The sequence below is a fragment of the Castanea sativa genome, chromosome 9 (genome assembly GCF_040712315.1).
Source record: "Castanea sativa cultivar Marrone di Chiusa Pesio chromosome 9, ASM4071231v1".
Lineage (NCBI taxonomy): Eukaryota > Viridiplantae > Streptophyta > Magnoliopsida > Fagales > Fagaceae > Castanea > Castanea sativa.
In genome coordinates, this window is record NC_134021.1 from 13137112 (window position 1) to 13152862 (window position 15751).

The 15751-nt window shown below is 36.8% G+C and overlaps 1 protein-coding gene across 2 annotated transcripts; it reads right to left on the reverse strand.

Annotated features, from left to right (window-relative positions):
• Positions 1-214: 214 nt before the first annotated feature.
• LOC142610607 (DExH-box ATP-dependent RNA helicase DExH1) lies at positions 215-14734 on the reverse strand. Of its 2 annotated transcripts, none has more exons than XM_075782466.1 (16): positions 14436-14734; positions 13952-14097; positions 12439-12538; positions 12139-12366; positions 11909-12004; positions 6542-6817; positions 6000-6203; positions 5740-5895; positions 4141-4233; positions 2971-3185; positions 2298-2457; positions 1856-2129; positions 1581-1773; positions 1286-1472; positions 727-1095; positions 215-620 (listed from the first exon to the last, which is right to left on the reverse strand). In XM_075782466.1, exons 1-16 carry the CDS (start codon positions 14619-14621, stop codon positions 489-491), a joined length of 3015 nt encoding a protein of 1004 aa, XP_075638581.1. In that variant the 5' UTR covers positions 14622-14734; the 3' UTR covers positions 215-488. The 2 variants fall into 2 exon arrangements, with proteins under 2 accessions (XP_075638581.1, XP_075638582.1); XM_075782467.1 differs by having other exon boundaries at positions 12439-12542; positions 14436-14716.
• Between the last annotated feature and the right edge of the window lie 1017 nt (positions 14735-15751).

Genomic DNA, 15751 nt, shown 5'->3' on the forward strand with positions numbered 1-15751 from the left:
AATTCCACAATAGGTTGCCCTTAGGTACCTCAACTTGTCTAGCATAATCATTGTAAAATAAAAGTCATGGATTTTGATATTATAATTAATGAGAAAGAGCATGAGCCTTTTGTGCCTCCTATGAAAATTGTATTTAGCTTGAAATGAGAAAAAGTGGGTAGTCTCAGCTGCTTGTTAGAGAGTGATGGCGACAATACATTTTAAGGTCTGATCATGTCTGTAACCATGAAAGCTTATAATATAAAATTTGCAACTCTTTTTACATATAATAGCTAATACAAACTGAGATCTATAAAAATACCCTCCATGTAAATCCGTGTACATAAAATTAGTATTACAGCCACCCAACTAAGTCACATCCTAATGTAATGCCTAAAAATATTAGTGGCAAAATTTTATGTCTCTCAAGTCTCAATAGGAGGACAAAACGAAAAACGGGAAGGCCAGACTCCTATTGAACAGTGTTTAGTTCTGGAGAAGAACAGAATTTAATAATGTATGGTTTGACTGTGCAGTAACTCAACCGCGGCAGCAACTACTCCCTTTCCCTCCATAGAAATGTCCAAACCCGGTTCCTCAATTTTTCTATTTAGAAGCTTGTCAAGTTCCATGCGCAATTTCTGCAAAAGACCCATTACAACACTTTTAATCAAAGCTGCAAACAAAGAAAGGGAAACATCATTTAAGGAGTCATAAAAATAAATAAAAAATCTTGGTGGACATTACCCGTATCAACTCTAAAACACTCTTTGATGCAGAGAAATGAAGGTAACCACCAAGCATTTCAATGCCCTCCCCGGTTTTGCTAGGGATGAGATTGCCGCCAAATAGAAGTAGAGCATAATCCGATATATTTGTAGAGTCTCGGACATATATGCTAGTTGTTTTCACCTTTTCACTATAAACCATGTAAGGTAGAGGGAAAAGATGAACTCCTGCATTGACAGATGCAGGATGAATGTCAACTTTCCCAACTTCTTTAGTGTAGAATGCTGTCCGCTTTCCTCTTCTTTTGCATTGCACCACATTCGGGTAGAGTCCAGCACAAAGGATTGCAGAGACCATCTCCAAATCATGGCTGTATTGGTTGTAAGCCTACAAACATATCACAAAGAGTAAATCCTTCAAATCTTTCTTCCCTGGATAGATATATGATACAATTATTCCAAAAAATTGAAATGGTGTTATAAAGAGTTCTAAAAAAATATGTAAATAAAAATAATAATAATGAGGGGGAAGATATACTTCATTTCAAAAAGGAAAATTAATGATATTAAGAGCTTACATTAGCACCCCTTGATTTGTCTACAAAGCCAATGCCTGATAATAGATCTACAAATTGCATTCTCATATCATCCATCATCTGCAAGGTAACCGGGGATAAGAAGTTATCCCAACAGAATGCTCTTTCCTTTCCATTACGTTTTGCATCCTTCCATCCTTCAAAAGCTTTAAGAAGTGCTATGTGGTCACTGCATAAAGAATGTTTGTGCAAGATTGGAATCAGTAACAGAAACAAAGTTCAATCACAAAAAACTCTGCAAATGCCATAATAAAGGACAGTAAGCTTAATTATCAACCTGCAAGAATCACCAGCAAAGGATCTTTTTGCTTCATCAGCTTCCTCTTTCCTATTTATTGGTAGCACAAATGGGTCACGATGAGCAAGAGCAGCTGCAATTGTTAAGGCTGGATTGAGGCATTGAAAGATAGACCCCATAAGAAGCATCTTCCCAATATTTGGGTCCAATGGTAGAGTGCAAAGATGGCGACCTGTTACACAAAATTCTTCTGATTACAGTCAACATCCTAAAGCTGATATCCAATACAGAAACCTGTATGCAATGGTATATACCAAGTGGGGTAAGTTCCTCCATGTCATCTAGAGCCCCAATTGTTTTAAGAAGTTCTATTGCATTTTGAACAGCAAGAGCATCCGGTGGCTGAAGTGCTTTTGCCAAAAATGATCCAATTGTTCCAAGCTGCAAACTTTTGATATGCAGGCATAGTTCTTGCAGAGGCGTTCTGAGAATCTCAGGTAACTGATATTGAAGCATTGCATCATGGATCATCTTTGGATACAATCTATAACAAACTCCAGGTTGCACACGACCAGCACGACCTCGTCTCTGAAATTACTCACCATATATCAACCAAAAAGATACAGAAGAAAAGGGAGGAAAGAAAAAAGGTAATGCAATTAAGCAACAGATAAATTAGGCTAAGCTGGAGAAACATGATTCACAAAGAAAGAACCTCCTATTTGCTATTACACTTTCATGGTGCTCCCTGCATACCTGATGTGCCGAAGCCTTGGAAATCCATGATGGTAATAGACAAGCCAGTTTGTTCAGGGCATCATAACTAGTTTCCTTTGCCTTTCCACAGTCAATGACATACACAACATCATCTATGGTGATGCTACTCTCAGCAATATTAGTTGCCAGCACAATTTTCCTACAACAATGGATGTAGTAAATATAGGACTTAGCAGACACAATTGCAAGAAGTTCAAAGATGTTTGTGACAATTGAAATTGTGAAGCTCAGTAGTGTTCCAATTGGCATTCTACTTTTAAATACAGGTGGAAATTATGTTCATAAACTATTGACATTAATGGTACCGCATAGGGTGGTCATTGTCACACTGACAATCATATGAGATTGCAAGCAAGCAGAAAATTGTTTATACTTATGCTCACCAACAGGGGAGTTATGAATTAAAAGACACCAATGAAGTTGGCAACAGAACTACAGTACCATTACTTGGTGCAAGGTGCTATTAATTTAAGAGAACTGTGCACAGTGACATGACCATAATTGAGCTATGCAGTCCAATATGCATTTCCATGGTGATGAGAATAAAGGAATACTAAATAATATTTCCAACGGACAAGAGCCAAAAACAAGCAAAAGAACAAGTTGATCTTAACATTAAATACATAAAATTATAAAAAAGAAGTATGCTTGCCTCTTGTTAGGGGGAGGACGATCAAATATTTCACGTTGATTGATGGTGGGCATTGAACCATGTAGGGGAAGGACTAGAAACTTGCTGGGATCTCCAAGGAAATTATTTGCTTTAACTTTGTCAAGTAGCTTAGAGATGTCATCCCAACCCGTAAGGAATACGAGAATAGCTCCATCACCTTCATGGCGACAGATGTATTCAATTGTTGCCTCCACCTACAACACAAGACCAGTGATATGACTATAAACAACAAGAATAACAAAGCCTTTGTCCCAAAATTTTGAAGTTAGAAAATGTATATTAATGATAGATGATATTGCATAGAGGAATGCTGTGACAGAAACCTCTTATCATTGGAATTAAGGGAAAAAATGCATATTAGAAAACTGTCATCCCCAGATCCCCACCCAAGCAAATATAATGACCACATCCAGCAATCTCCAATCAAGAAGTTATATGAGTCTGAATTGCCAAAAGGAAAATTGCCTGGCTGACTTGACTGCCACCGAATGTAAATGGTGTATATAACAGGCTTCACAGAGCACTACCATCTTAACCAGTCCCAGGGTATATGCTTTTGCAGACAATATAAATTTAGTGGATGAAACTAGATGTTTAGTCAACACCAAGCAGGAAATTTGGAGGATGCTTTAGAATCTAAAGACTTCATAAGAGTAAGTAGGGCATGAGACCATGGGTTCAAGATCCACAAACTTCAAGTTACATTTAACATGTGCCACACAGGAAATAGGACAAATGGACAGGAAATTCTTGAAAATCTTTACTATTAAGTTCTTGCTAGGCCTATAATACTTCCTTTGATGTACATTTTCCCATTAATCGCCTTGCAGAAGATAGGTATTACCTTTTAACATTAAGGTTAAGTGGTCATTTGGGAGAGCTTAAAAAATAAGCTGGGTCACGGTACAGTTGCATCTAGAAAAAAGTAAAGCTTTAAAAGAGTTATACATTAGCCAAACAACTAAATTTCACCCTACCACTCATCAAACAAATACTAAACGGAACTAAATACTTTAGCAAACACACATCAGTCAAAATGCTCAGCATAAAGTCAGATACAATACATATATTTCTTTCAAGCAAGAAAAATTCAAGCAGGACATAGAGAAAGTTTGTTCCATTTGTTAATAGATTACACAAAGTGCATACCAGACCCAAATCAAGCTGAGAACCAGACCAAGCTTCAAGAGACTTTCTTGTGGATACACTGTAATTTTTGTATTGAGAATCAATACCAGCATCCTGCAAAAGACACAACAATATTGCAGTAAATAAATTATGGAATGAAGTATAAATTCCAGAATGACCCATTTAGAAATACTGAATAGTGTCATGAGTTACTCTATATATAATTGCAAAAAATGTTCATTGGGAAAAAGTTAATTTGGAACTGTTCAGGTCCTCATAAAGTAATATCATGGATACATATAATTACTAGAGATGTGAATCACGCATTACAGATTAACAAAATTTGCAATTTACAAGGAAATGGCTTAGTCAAGCAATGGTTTATGACTTCCATAATCATATATGCATCTGTGGAACTAATTTGCTAATAAGACAAACAGAGCAAAACTCCATGTGCTGCAGTGTCAATCCACATCAAAGCGCGCACACACACACAAAAGAAAAAGTTACCAAAATGCACAAATGAAATCGATAGCCCTATGGTATGCAGAATACATACAATGGTTGGCAAATTGGTATAAGCACTGTTCCCTTGGTAGTTATATGTGCATTCACAGTTTTAGAATCCACATATAGCATACAGTACAGTTTAAGTGTTTCCAGGAGAGACCAAAACTAAAGTGAGTAAAAAGGTTGGTTACCTAAAGCCTTATCTTCTTTAAGTCCAGATCTATGCAGACACCAATTTTTTTTCTAGAATCTTTATTAAAGGAGGATACATTGACAAGGACATGGAGTTACATTGTTGACACTTCCAATGTGTCTCTATTTGTTGCAGACTTGGAGATCGAAGAACCATGAAGCAATCAGATGCTAAACTCATAGAAATTAAACAAAATATATCATAAATCTCATTTAGGGCAATATTTCAGAATCATGTGACTGAAACATGAAACACATTTAAATGAGCAAGTTCACTTGCCTTTGCACATAAGCATGAGCTTTCATGCTTGGTTTACGCAAAATAAGCATTATTTCAATTTTCCATAGCATAGTCCTAAACATTATGCACTTTTGCATAAGTCAACACCATATAAACACTTTAAAGGGTTTCTTAAATGGAAATGAAAATGATGAATAGTAAATACCGCACAAGATATGGTACTTACAAAAAAAAAACACCAGGATGATATGGTCCGCAATATCATTCAAACACAATTGGCTTAAAGAATATCATGCCCAAAAATTAATGATTTGTGCACATCAAATGTACCTAATATTGCACCAAGATGATAAATGTGGAAAAAAAGAAATATAACAAGCTCTAGATCACCTAACCAATGTAACAGAGGAATTGCAGCCTTATCTGTTTAGAGAAAGATAGTTACATCAATTGCATTAGGACAATGGTAGTTTATCTCCCAAGCAGAATACATGACAGTGATTATATTATTTTGCATTTTTAAATGATAAGTTGCATGCACATGCAGTAGAGTCTTAAAATCACAACTTCACCCCACATCCTATTCGGGAAAGACAGCACCATTGAGCTAGAGCACATTGGTAAAAAATTTACCATTAAAACACAGAAAATAAGGTATATAGAGAATGCAAGCATGCCTCAAATAATTCTGTTAAAGGATCCTTCTTTGAATCTTGTTGCCTCCTCCTCCTCCTTGAATTCCCCTCAAAGTTGTCAAACTCTGACTTGATACTGTAACGAGTTTTTTCCAGCACATCCTCTAGAAAAGACTCTGCCACAGGGAAAGTCAATCCCTGCCATTTTGTCAAAATAATATTATGTGTGAAAAATATAAGCCTTCAACTACCTCAATTATTCATGAAACAATGGTAAATGATTAAAATGGTTAAAAAAGTACCGGTATATGTATAGTTGGGGCATTTCCAAAGAATTTGGAGAACAGGTCAGCATTAATGGTAGCACTCATTAGAATAAGACGTAAATCTGGACGGCGAGGAAGAAGGTCACGCAGAATTATTAGTAAAAAATCTTCATTCATGCCTCTTTCATGGATTTCATCCACTAGTAGATGGCTCACCCCAGCTAACTTTGGGTCTTGAACCTGCAGTCCAACATCTAATATATCAAACAACATGAAATTTTCCTAGAAGATAAGAATCAATGGCTCTATTTTAATGACTCTTTAATGTATTGTAGGATGTAACTTTGCATTCCCCACTAACACATATACCTATGTAAGGTTTCAACAGTGAAGAGATAGAAAACCAGGCAGTTTGCTGTGCTCAAGGCTTGACGCCCAAGATCATGAAAGTAATTATTATATTGATTCTTACAGAAGCAAGATATATATAATACATGTCAAAGAAAGAAAACCTAGGCAGACTAATCAAACTACAAGCTTCAAACAACAATTGACGCAGTTGAGAAATATCATCTTACCAACTGTCTAAGTAATACTCCTGTGGTACAAAATAGCAACCGTGTTTGAGCAAAACGTTTTGCTTCCAGGCGGATCTGATAACCAACAGTTTCGCCAAGACTCTCCCCCCTTTCAGAAGCTATACGAGCTGCAACAGAAATAGCAGATATACGGCGGGGTTGAGTGCACATTATGCTGCAATCAGCACCACGCAAACATGATATTTCGTTCTCCAGAATAAATTGAGGCAGCTGAGTTGTTTTACCACAACCTGTCTCCCCTGAAACTACCAATACCTACATTGCAAACCAAACTAACATGAATCAATGGAAACATGTAATTACCACTAGAAACACCTGCAAACTGAAACTAGGGAAAGTAATTAAGGATTGATTATCCCTAAAATTTTGAAGGAATCAACAAATTTCTCAAGACCTTTCTTTAAAAAATGCAAAAGCTAGCAACAGAAAATGCTTGAAAAATTCATTTATATGTTGTATGTGGTCAAATAAGATTAAGTGGATCAACTGTGATTGCCCTGTCATCCTATATTTCACATGAAAGAACATTTGGCTAACGTTCTTCAACATCTCATTCAATTATTTATTGGTAAGTTACACAAGCACCTAATGGTTTTGTGAGAAACAGTGCCAAGTTTTGAACCCACAACCTCACCTGGCAAGCAACTGTTTTATAGAGACAAAACTCATTGGCCACCTCACTCACAAAATATTCTCTATTTTTCATCTTCTCCTTCCCCCTTTAATGCTTTTTTTTTTTTTTTGATAAGTAAGAATGATATATATACGAAAGGTTACTCTATGCCTGAAAAACACAGAGCAATCCAAAAATTACAAGAAGAAAAAACAAAGAGAAACAAGAGAGAAAACCAAACAACAAAGAAATTACAATAGGAAAAGGGAGCAAAGAAAAGAAGGGAGGAAATCACTAGACGTGAGTCCCCACGCCCGAGACCAATCAAAAAGAGTTCTACTAAAAGAAGCAAGCAACTGATCACTAAAGCTATCTAAATCCTCAAAAGTCCTCCGATTCCGTTTCTTCCAAATACACCATAGGATGCACAACGGGACTAAATTCCAAATCTGAGACGAATGCTTCCCCAGCCAATTCCACCATCCAAAAAGCAAGTCTGGAATCGAACTAGGCATAACCCAAGCCAAGCCAAAAGTTATAAAAACAAAGCTCCATAACTGATAGGCCACCTCACAATGAAGAAGAAGGTGATCTACCGTCTCTCCACAATGATGGCACATATTGCACCAATCCACAAAATCCAATTTCCTCAATCTCAGATTGTCTCCCGTTAGGATCTTATTCCAAGCTACACACCAAACAAAAAAAGAAACTCGCCTAGGGGCCTTTACTCTCCAAATAGCTTTCCAAGGAAAGATAGTTGAAGGAGAATTTCTTAATTTGTTATAGTACGACCGGATGTCAAAAGCCCTATTAGGCTTCAATTTCCATCTCATCCGGTCTCCAACATCCATAGGAGGGGTTATAGCACCCAACATACGAAGAAAGTGCAGCCCTTCATCCATCTCCCAATCATTAAAAAATCTACTAAACCGAACATTCCAAAATCTTCTATCCTCCGCCCGCTGCCTATGCAAAGAAGCTTCAACAGAAGCCTCCTTATCAATGGCAATGCCATACAGTCTTGGAAAAGCCAATTGAAAAGGTTGATCCCCATACCACCCATCCTGCCAAAACCTCACCCTATTTCCCAACCCAACCACAAACTGACAATTTTTGCTGAAATCCTCCCAACACATGCGGATACTTCTCCACAAACCACACCCATGAGCTCCCCTACCCAGCTTTGAGGTCCATCTCTCCCAATCTTCCCCATATTTTGAAGCTACTACCCGCCTCCATAACCGACCCCTTTAATGCTTTCTAGCTTACACTTAACTATTTTTCAAACATGCATGAAAATTCCAAGGTAAAACCATACTTTTGGTCCCTAAAATTTGGGACAAGTTTTATTTTAGTGAAATTTCAAAAGTTCCTTTTAGCCCTCAAAAAATCGTAAACATACCAAATTAGTCCTTTAGTACTGTTGCCATTATAACAGAGTGCAACATGGCTTTGTCAAATTTTGCCACATAAGCAAGAATTATCATGGCAAGGCTATGAAAGGATTAACTCGGTATCTTTACAATTTTTTGAGGGCTAAAACTAAAAATGAACTTCCAAATTTCAGGGACTAAAATAAACCTGACTAATTTCAAGTAACAATTGTCAATTTTGCCAAATTTCAAACTTATGAAAAAATAAATGAAGATTGTACAGAACTATTTAAGGACACGTCATAGGCAAAAATTAAGGTATTAACTTAACTACAAATATTAACTATCAACAAAGTGGAATTCTTGGCTCGTAAGATTTCATGCCGATACATTGCAAAAAGATAAAAATGCAGCAAGCATGCAATCTCAGGGCATGTGGCATATCTTGAACATATAGCATATAACACACCACGCATCAAATTGATACATAATATTGACACAGGACAACCAGAACAAAATTGAAACAACAATAAAATAAAGTGATATGACCTAAGAGTCAGCACCTAGGCCTTGCTAAGAGTCAGCACCTAGGCCTTGCTTAGAGTCAGCACCAAGCAGGGAAACCACTAAGAGTCAGCACCAAGCGGGGAAACTACTAGGAGTCAGCACCAAACCAAAAGAGACCAAACGGCCATTTTTTCATTCATCAAAATATCAACTACTTCCTCAAAGAGTATAATAGGTTGCTTATAAAGGGTTGCTAAAACCTAGTTCTAATTGGCTAAGAAACCCTAATTGCCTTATTACAAAAATAACCTTACTTCCAAATTAAGATACTAATAGCCCAATAAACTAATAGGACCTAAAACATAAAAATATAATTGATTTGCAAACATAAATAACACTAAATAATAATCTTTTTGCATCTCTCGCATCATTCTCCTCTGGTTGAAGAAAACACGGCCTCGAGTTCTAAAGCGTTGAAGGATTAGGATGCTGAAAAGTAAAGCTTGCTTCAAGTCTGGAATCACCGTAGGGAGCATAGAGAAAAGAAAAACCTTGAATTCCACCATGTCAAACTCTTCTGGAATAATAAAATCAATGTGTGGAATCAACATAATCTTATCTTGAACCATTGGAAGCACTATGTTATCCACTTTCTCCACTTTAGCAAACTGTTTGTCTTCATGCACCATGGAAGGCTGATCAAAAGCAGATTCATTAGCTTCCAATATCACATCATGTGTACCCTCTAACATAATACTCTCTTTAGAAACCATCTCTTCACCTTGTTATTCTTCAATAGATTCACTTCCTTGCACGCATGTTAAAGCAACACTTGCCAAGGTGTGTATGTCTTTGTCAACATTAGGCTTTGGTGTCACTTGAGGTTTCTCCACTACCAACATATCATCATTAATGTTGTCTTCTATGGGGTAGCAATAATTTCATTGTGATCAATTATCATTGGTTTCCTTATTAAATCAATTTGAGTCTTCATTTGCTTCATCTGAGCAATCATGTTTTGAACAATTTTCATGAGCTTTTCAAATAATTTCTTTAATTCCTTGGTAGACAATTCCTTGATAGATTGTTCAAAAGTGCGCTAAGGACATGAAATGGGGTGAGGATTCACCCTATGTGCTTCAACTTGAAAAGTACCACATTGAGTTTGTGATAGATACTTAGCTCGAAAGTATGGTGACAAATACTCATCACAAAGCTTTTCTTTCATATCTTCCCACACACTAATGGCAGGTTCATACTTTAGATAGCGAAAATATTCAAGATTCTCCCAAAACATTTGTGCTCCACCTTTTAACTTCAACTTTGCATACCTAATCTTTTTGTTATCTGCAAAATTTGTTTGCTGAAAGAATTGCTCCATTTCATTTATCCAGTTGACAAAATCCCGTGGATTAGTTTTACAACCATCAAAATAAGGTGCTTCTGATATTAACATGATTCTCTAAAATAGTTGGAAGTTGGAACAAGAACCAGGATTGCTATAATGTTCTCCGAACAGATCGTTGGAATAGGCTTCTAAGACTATTCTCTCAAATAGTTGCTGGGACTAGGCTGGTTGACAGGTTTGGATTTCGTGGGCTGGGTCTTGTATTTTTTTTTTTTTTTTTTAAAGAAAACCGGTGTTGTAAAATGTGGGCTTTGGGCTTGTTAACAAATGGGCCAGATTAGGTAATGGTTTGGGTCATAAAGTGGGTCTGGTTAGCTTGATGGTTTAAAAAAATAAAGAGAATGGGTTTAGACAAGGCTAGTGGGTTACCTCATGACATCTGAATGATGGAGATTGATTAGATTGCGGCTTTGTGACACTAGGCAAAACTGAAATCATGGCGGCGCAGAAAAAAGTTGATGGTGGTGGCATGCCTAGCAATTGTCGTGTAAGTATTCGACCCGATCTAAACGTGGTGGTTTGTTGGTGGTAGTGTGGCACGACTACAGCAATGGGCTCTTATTCCTCCTCTCTGTCTTTGTGGTTGCAAGGGATTTGGAGATTTGCTTGTGGAGTTTTGGATTGGAGTCTTTGATTGGCATGAATATCTAGTTGTCTGATGGGTAGTACAACTATAGGACAGCTTTTTGGTACTAAGCAAGAGAATGACAAAGACAACTTTCTAGTGGTGAAAAACACGGCAGTGATGGGATATTTTTTTTTTTTAGGGGGTGTGATTTTTTTGATTCTTTCCTACGGTGATACTTGAACAGATTGGTGTTTGCTCTGATACCAAAACTGACGCAGGACAACCAGAACAAAATTGAAACAACAATAAAATAAAGGTATATGACCTAGGAGTCAGCACCTAGGCCCTATTTGGAGTCAGCACCAAGTGTGGAAACCACTAGGAGTCAGCACCTAGGGTAGACCTGAAGCCAGCACCAGACCAAAAGAGACCAAACGACCATTTTTACATTCATCAAAATATCAATTACTTCCTCAAGGAGTATAATAGGTTGCTTATAAAGGATTGCTAAACTCTAGTTCTAATTGGCTAAGAAACCCTAATTGCCTTAGTACAAAAATAACCTGACTTCAAAATTAAGATACTAAAAGCCCAATAAACTAATAGGACCTAAAACATAAAAATATAATTGATTTGCAAACATAAATAACACTAAATAATAATCTTCTTGCATCTCCTGCATCAAATATTCCACATGGAGAACATCGTAGAACAAAGTTGTCTGCCCCTCCTGTCTCTCTCTCCACACACACACACACAAACATAGATATGAAAACATTACTAGAGTTAACTCCAAAGGAAGACCGGATTTGTGTTATATACTTAAATCATGGTCAATAAATATCTTCATCTTGATACAGACAGAATATCAGACCTGGTTTTCAGCAACAACTTTCAAAAACTCAGATTTCACTTTGAATGCAGGAAGCTTTTCTCTAAATGACCGCATTGCCCTTGAAGAATCACTCACCTGCATGTTGGCAATACATAACATGAATATTACTTGACCTTAACATACTCCTAAAATTCAAGTGAATAGTGGTTTGAATATTATTGCACATGGAAATAACTATTATCAAAGCGGGACCAAATTTGCATATGTACCTTCATTTTTTCCTGCCTCTGCTTAAGTTCAAGACTAAGATTGTCCTTAGCAGAATCAATCTCTGACAAGGAGTCAGGTTGGATTATATTAACACCAGATGATGATGGCTTGCGTTTGCCGCCCTGGCTGGGTGCTACAGAAGAATCTATAGAGGTTAATGCCCCCTGTGACTCTGAACTATTCAAAAGATTTCCAACTCTTCTCTCAATTTCTGTGGACATTCGAATCTGCAGAAGGGTTTAAACATAGGATCTTTATCAAATTGACAGAGATAGTTTCAGCATAGATATAAATATTACCTCTTTCTGTGTGGACCCATGACGCTCATCGAGATCTGCCCGGTAGTCTGGCAATGGAACTTTGCTGACCACAAGAGTCTTCCCTTTATTATATGCATGGCTTTCTTTCCACAAGTACAAAGACGAGAGGAAAAAAGTGAGATGGAAGTTTCAAAAAATAAATTATAAATGTCAAACAAAACATTTTTATAAGGTTTTCTTTAAAGGAATTTCTCATAAGTAATTCAATTAAAATAAATGCACATTAAAGAAATGTCAAACAAAACATAATCATAAATTCCAAACCGTTGACATTTTTAATGTGTGTAACATTTCAAATCTAACTACTGATGCAAAAAAGAAAAAAAATAAAACATAAAACATAAAAACAATCATCTAAGTAGATTGGATAATTCTTACAATAGGTTTCTTAGGTCGCGTTTGTTGTTAAGCTTAAAAGATGAAAGACCCATCATCCCATAAGTCTCATTGAATATGAAAACCAAAAAAAATTTGTATTTTAAGATTTGATCTAGCCTCTCATTTTCATTCCATAAAATTTGAACCATCTGCATTTTTTAATAAAATTAGCTAAATTATAAATTAAAACCATCATTTCTAACTAAACTTCTCCGCATTTCTACATCTAATCTACCAAACAATACCTGTTTAATACTAAAGCATGATCTTTGATCTAATTATCATTTTAGTGAGTAGCTTTGATCTACTTATCAACATAAAAGTGGAAGATGCACAGACACGGACATGGACACGGGTACGATACGGCGACACAAGCAATTTTTGAAAAATTGTAACATGATACGGCAAATTGGACACCGTTATGAAACGGATACGACACGGGTATAGCACCCCAAATGAAGTGTCCGTGCATCCTAATAAAACAAAATTAACCTAAGAAACTTTACCTAAGTCTTGTCCAAAGCATACTTTGTCACTATGATGAGAGTGAACCATACTCGTGGAAGTACATAATAATAAAACTAGCCTCATCACATGCGCAACACGTGTGCGATGAGGCTTTTATTTTAGCAAAAAAAAAAACCTGTGTTTTTATTTTATATATATAATTTTTATTTTGAGAATCTAATTTATAAGTTTTTTATTTTATTTTTTTATAATGAATCTAATTTATAAGTTGATAAAGCAATTTGAAAATTTAGAGGAGAGTAGTCCTATTTTTTAGGCAATGTTTTAGTGAAAGTTAGAGTTGCATTTTTACCAAATTGTCCTTTAGTTTTGTATCTACTTAAATATATAGGGTGTATGAGCATTTTTGAACTAATAAATGAGGAATACAAACAGGGGAAGCCCTTTAAATAGCAGTATAGATAAAAGAAAACCATCCCCTGATCACACATCACATGGCTCACAAAAATAAATTATACAAATTCAATCGAACTATACCCATCTAAGCTAGATGCTAGACAATACAAACAGCATTTCCTATACACCCAACGTACAATTCACCTATGCACACAAACCACTCTTATGCCAATTATTTATAAGCACTTACAAGTAAAGCCCCAGTTGATAAGCCATATCATATAAGGTTTGCTGGTCTGCGCGACTGAAATTGCGCTTAATTATCATCTCCTGTTCCCCTCCTCCTTTCATCTGCTCCATCTTACCCCACCACTCATTCTCATCAAGAACTTCCATCTGCACATAAATATCATTTTCACACCACAAAAATGGAACAAATAATAATAATAATATATTTTTTACAAATTTTTTTACATAATGCTAAGTATTGTTAATGAAATTTTCTGATGAATAATATGAATTTAGACTTAACTTAGCCTTTTAAACATGAATATACTCGTGATTAATACATTTAATTCCTTTTCGTTTCCCAGTTTCTCGGCAACCAAACAAGTAATAACAAACAGAGCATCAAATTTGCTTGAGCTATATTTAAACTCACGCAAAATAAACCCTAAAAATAATAAATAATTTATAAATTACATGTTAACGCTTATTCAAAAAGGCTTATATACCTCAGCCTGTTGCTGTCTCAGGCGCTCGGCTCGCCAGACAGGGTCCCACCACCGCTGCTCGCCGCGTCCTCCTCCGCGGCCTCCTCCACTGCCGCCACCGCCACCGCCACGGCGAGCTCCACCGCGTCCTCTGCTGTTTGGGCCACCGCCGCGGCGACCGCCTTGGAAGTTGGGCCGATAAGACATGGCACGAGCTGAGATCCGAAGCTGCGAAGCAGAGAATCGCTGAGCGAGGGAAATGTGGCTAGAGAGGGAGTGATAGCAATGGTAGCAGTAACTGTAGTTAGCGCCGAATGAGCGAAGAGACATTTATAAATTTTTATATATAGCACAGTGTTGGAGTGTGGACGGAGCTTTATGCCCATGTGTCGCGTGGAACTAGCAAGTAGTAATAGTTCTTTGTTTAGTTCGTGCGGTGCAACGTGTCAAAGTGACTCAAACTCAAAGTCCGTAGAGTGCTAGACTGCGTTTGGTTGGGTGTAAAATATTTTTCGGGTGTAAAATATTTTCAGCTGAAAATATTTTCGAGAAAAGAAAATATTTTTAGGTGTTTGGTAGCATTTTAAAAAATACTTTGGAAAATATTTTCAGGTGTTTGGTTATGATCTTAAAAATATTATAGAAAATACATTTTCTATTTGTTGCTCACATTTTCTTAGCTTCCAAACAAATATCATTTCTCAATACTATACAACAAAACCCAAAAAAAAAAAAAAACTCATCAAATTTTCTCAATACAGAACAACAAAACCCAAATTCGGTCAGAGAAGAACGAAGAGAGATTTCTCAATACAAAACAACAAAACCTAAAAAAAAAAAAAATCATCAAATCCGGTCAGAGAAGAACGAAGAGAGAGAGAGAGAGAGAGAGAGAGAGAGGCGACTGGGTTCGACGTTGAGGCAAGATCGCGCGGCGGAGGCGAAGGCGAGCACGATCAGACCGGGTTCACCAAAGATGGGTTTGAGCGTTAAGCGGTGATGGCGATGGCAAAGGCGCGATCTCGCCGGCGCAGGTTGGGGCGCGATCTCGCTCTCTCTGCTCTTTCTTCGTGCTCTCTCTCTCTCCCTCTCTTCGTGCTCTGTCTCTCTGTTTTCTAGAAAATTTCTATTTGAAGGTAAAATAGAAACGAAAGTTTTTTTACGGGTGGGAAGGGCTTTTTTACGGTCAAAGGTAAGTGATTTTTCGGTTGACCAAATTTTCAGTTGCTACCAAACACACACAAATGCGGAAAATAATTTATGAAACTGATTTACCGTTGAAACAAACGCAGCCCTAGTTACAACTCTAAGGGGATTTTTTCTTCTTCAAAATAACA

Bases quoted from the DNA above. Each gene is read 5' to 3' on its own strand.
- LOC142610607 (XM_075782466.1), bottom strand. From the start codon at position 14,621: ATGTCTTATCGGCCCAACTTCCAAGGCGGTCGCCGCGGCGGTGGCCCA. The intron at 12,367-12,438 runs GTAATATTTATA...ACCCTTCTGCAG, and splicing joins ATGGGTCCACACAGAAAGAG to ATTCGAATGTCCACAGAAAT. The intron at 1,096-1,285 runs GTAAGCTCTTAA...ATATGTTTGTAG, and splicing joins ACAAATCAAGGGGTGCTAAT to GCTTACAACCAATACAGCCA.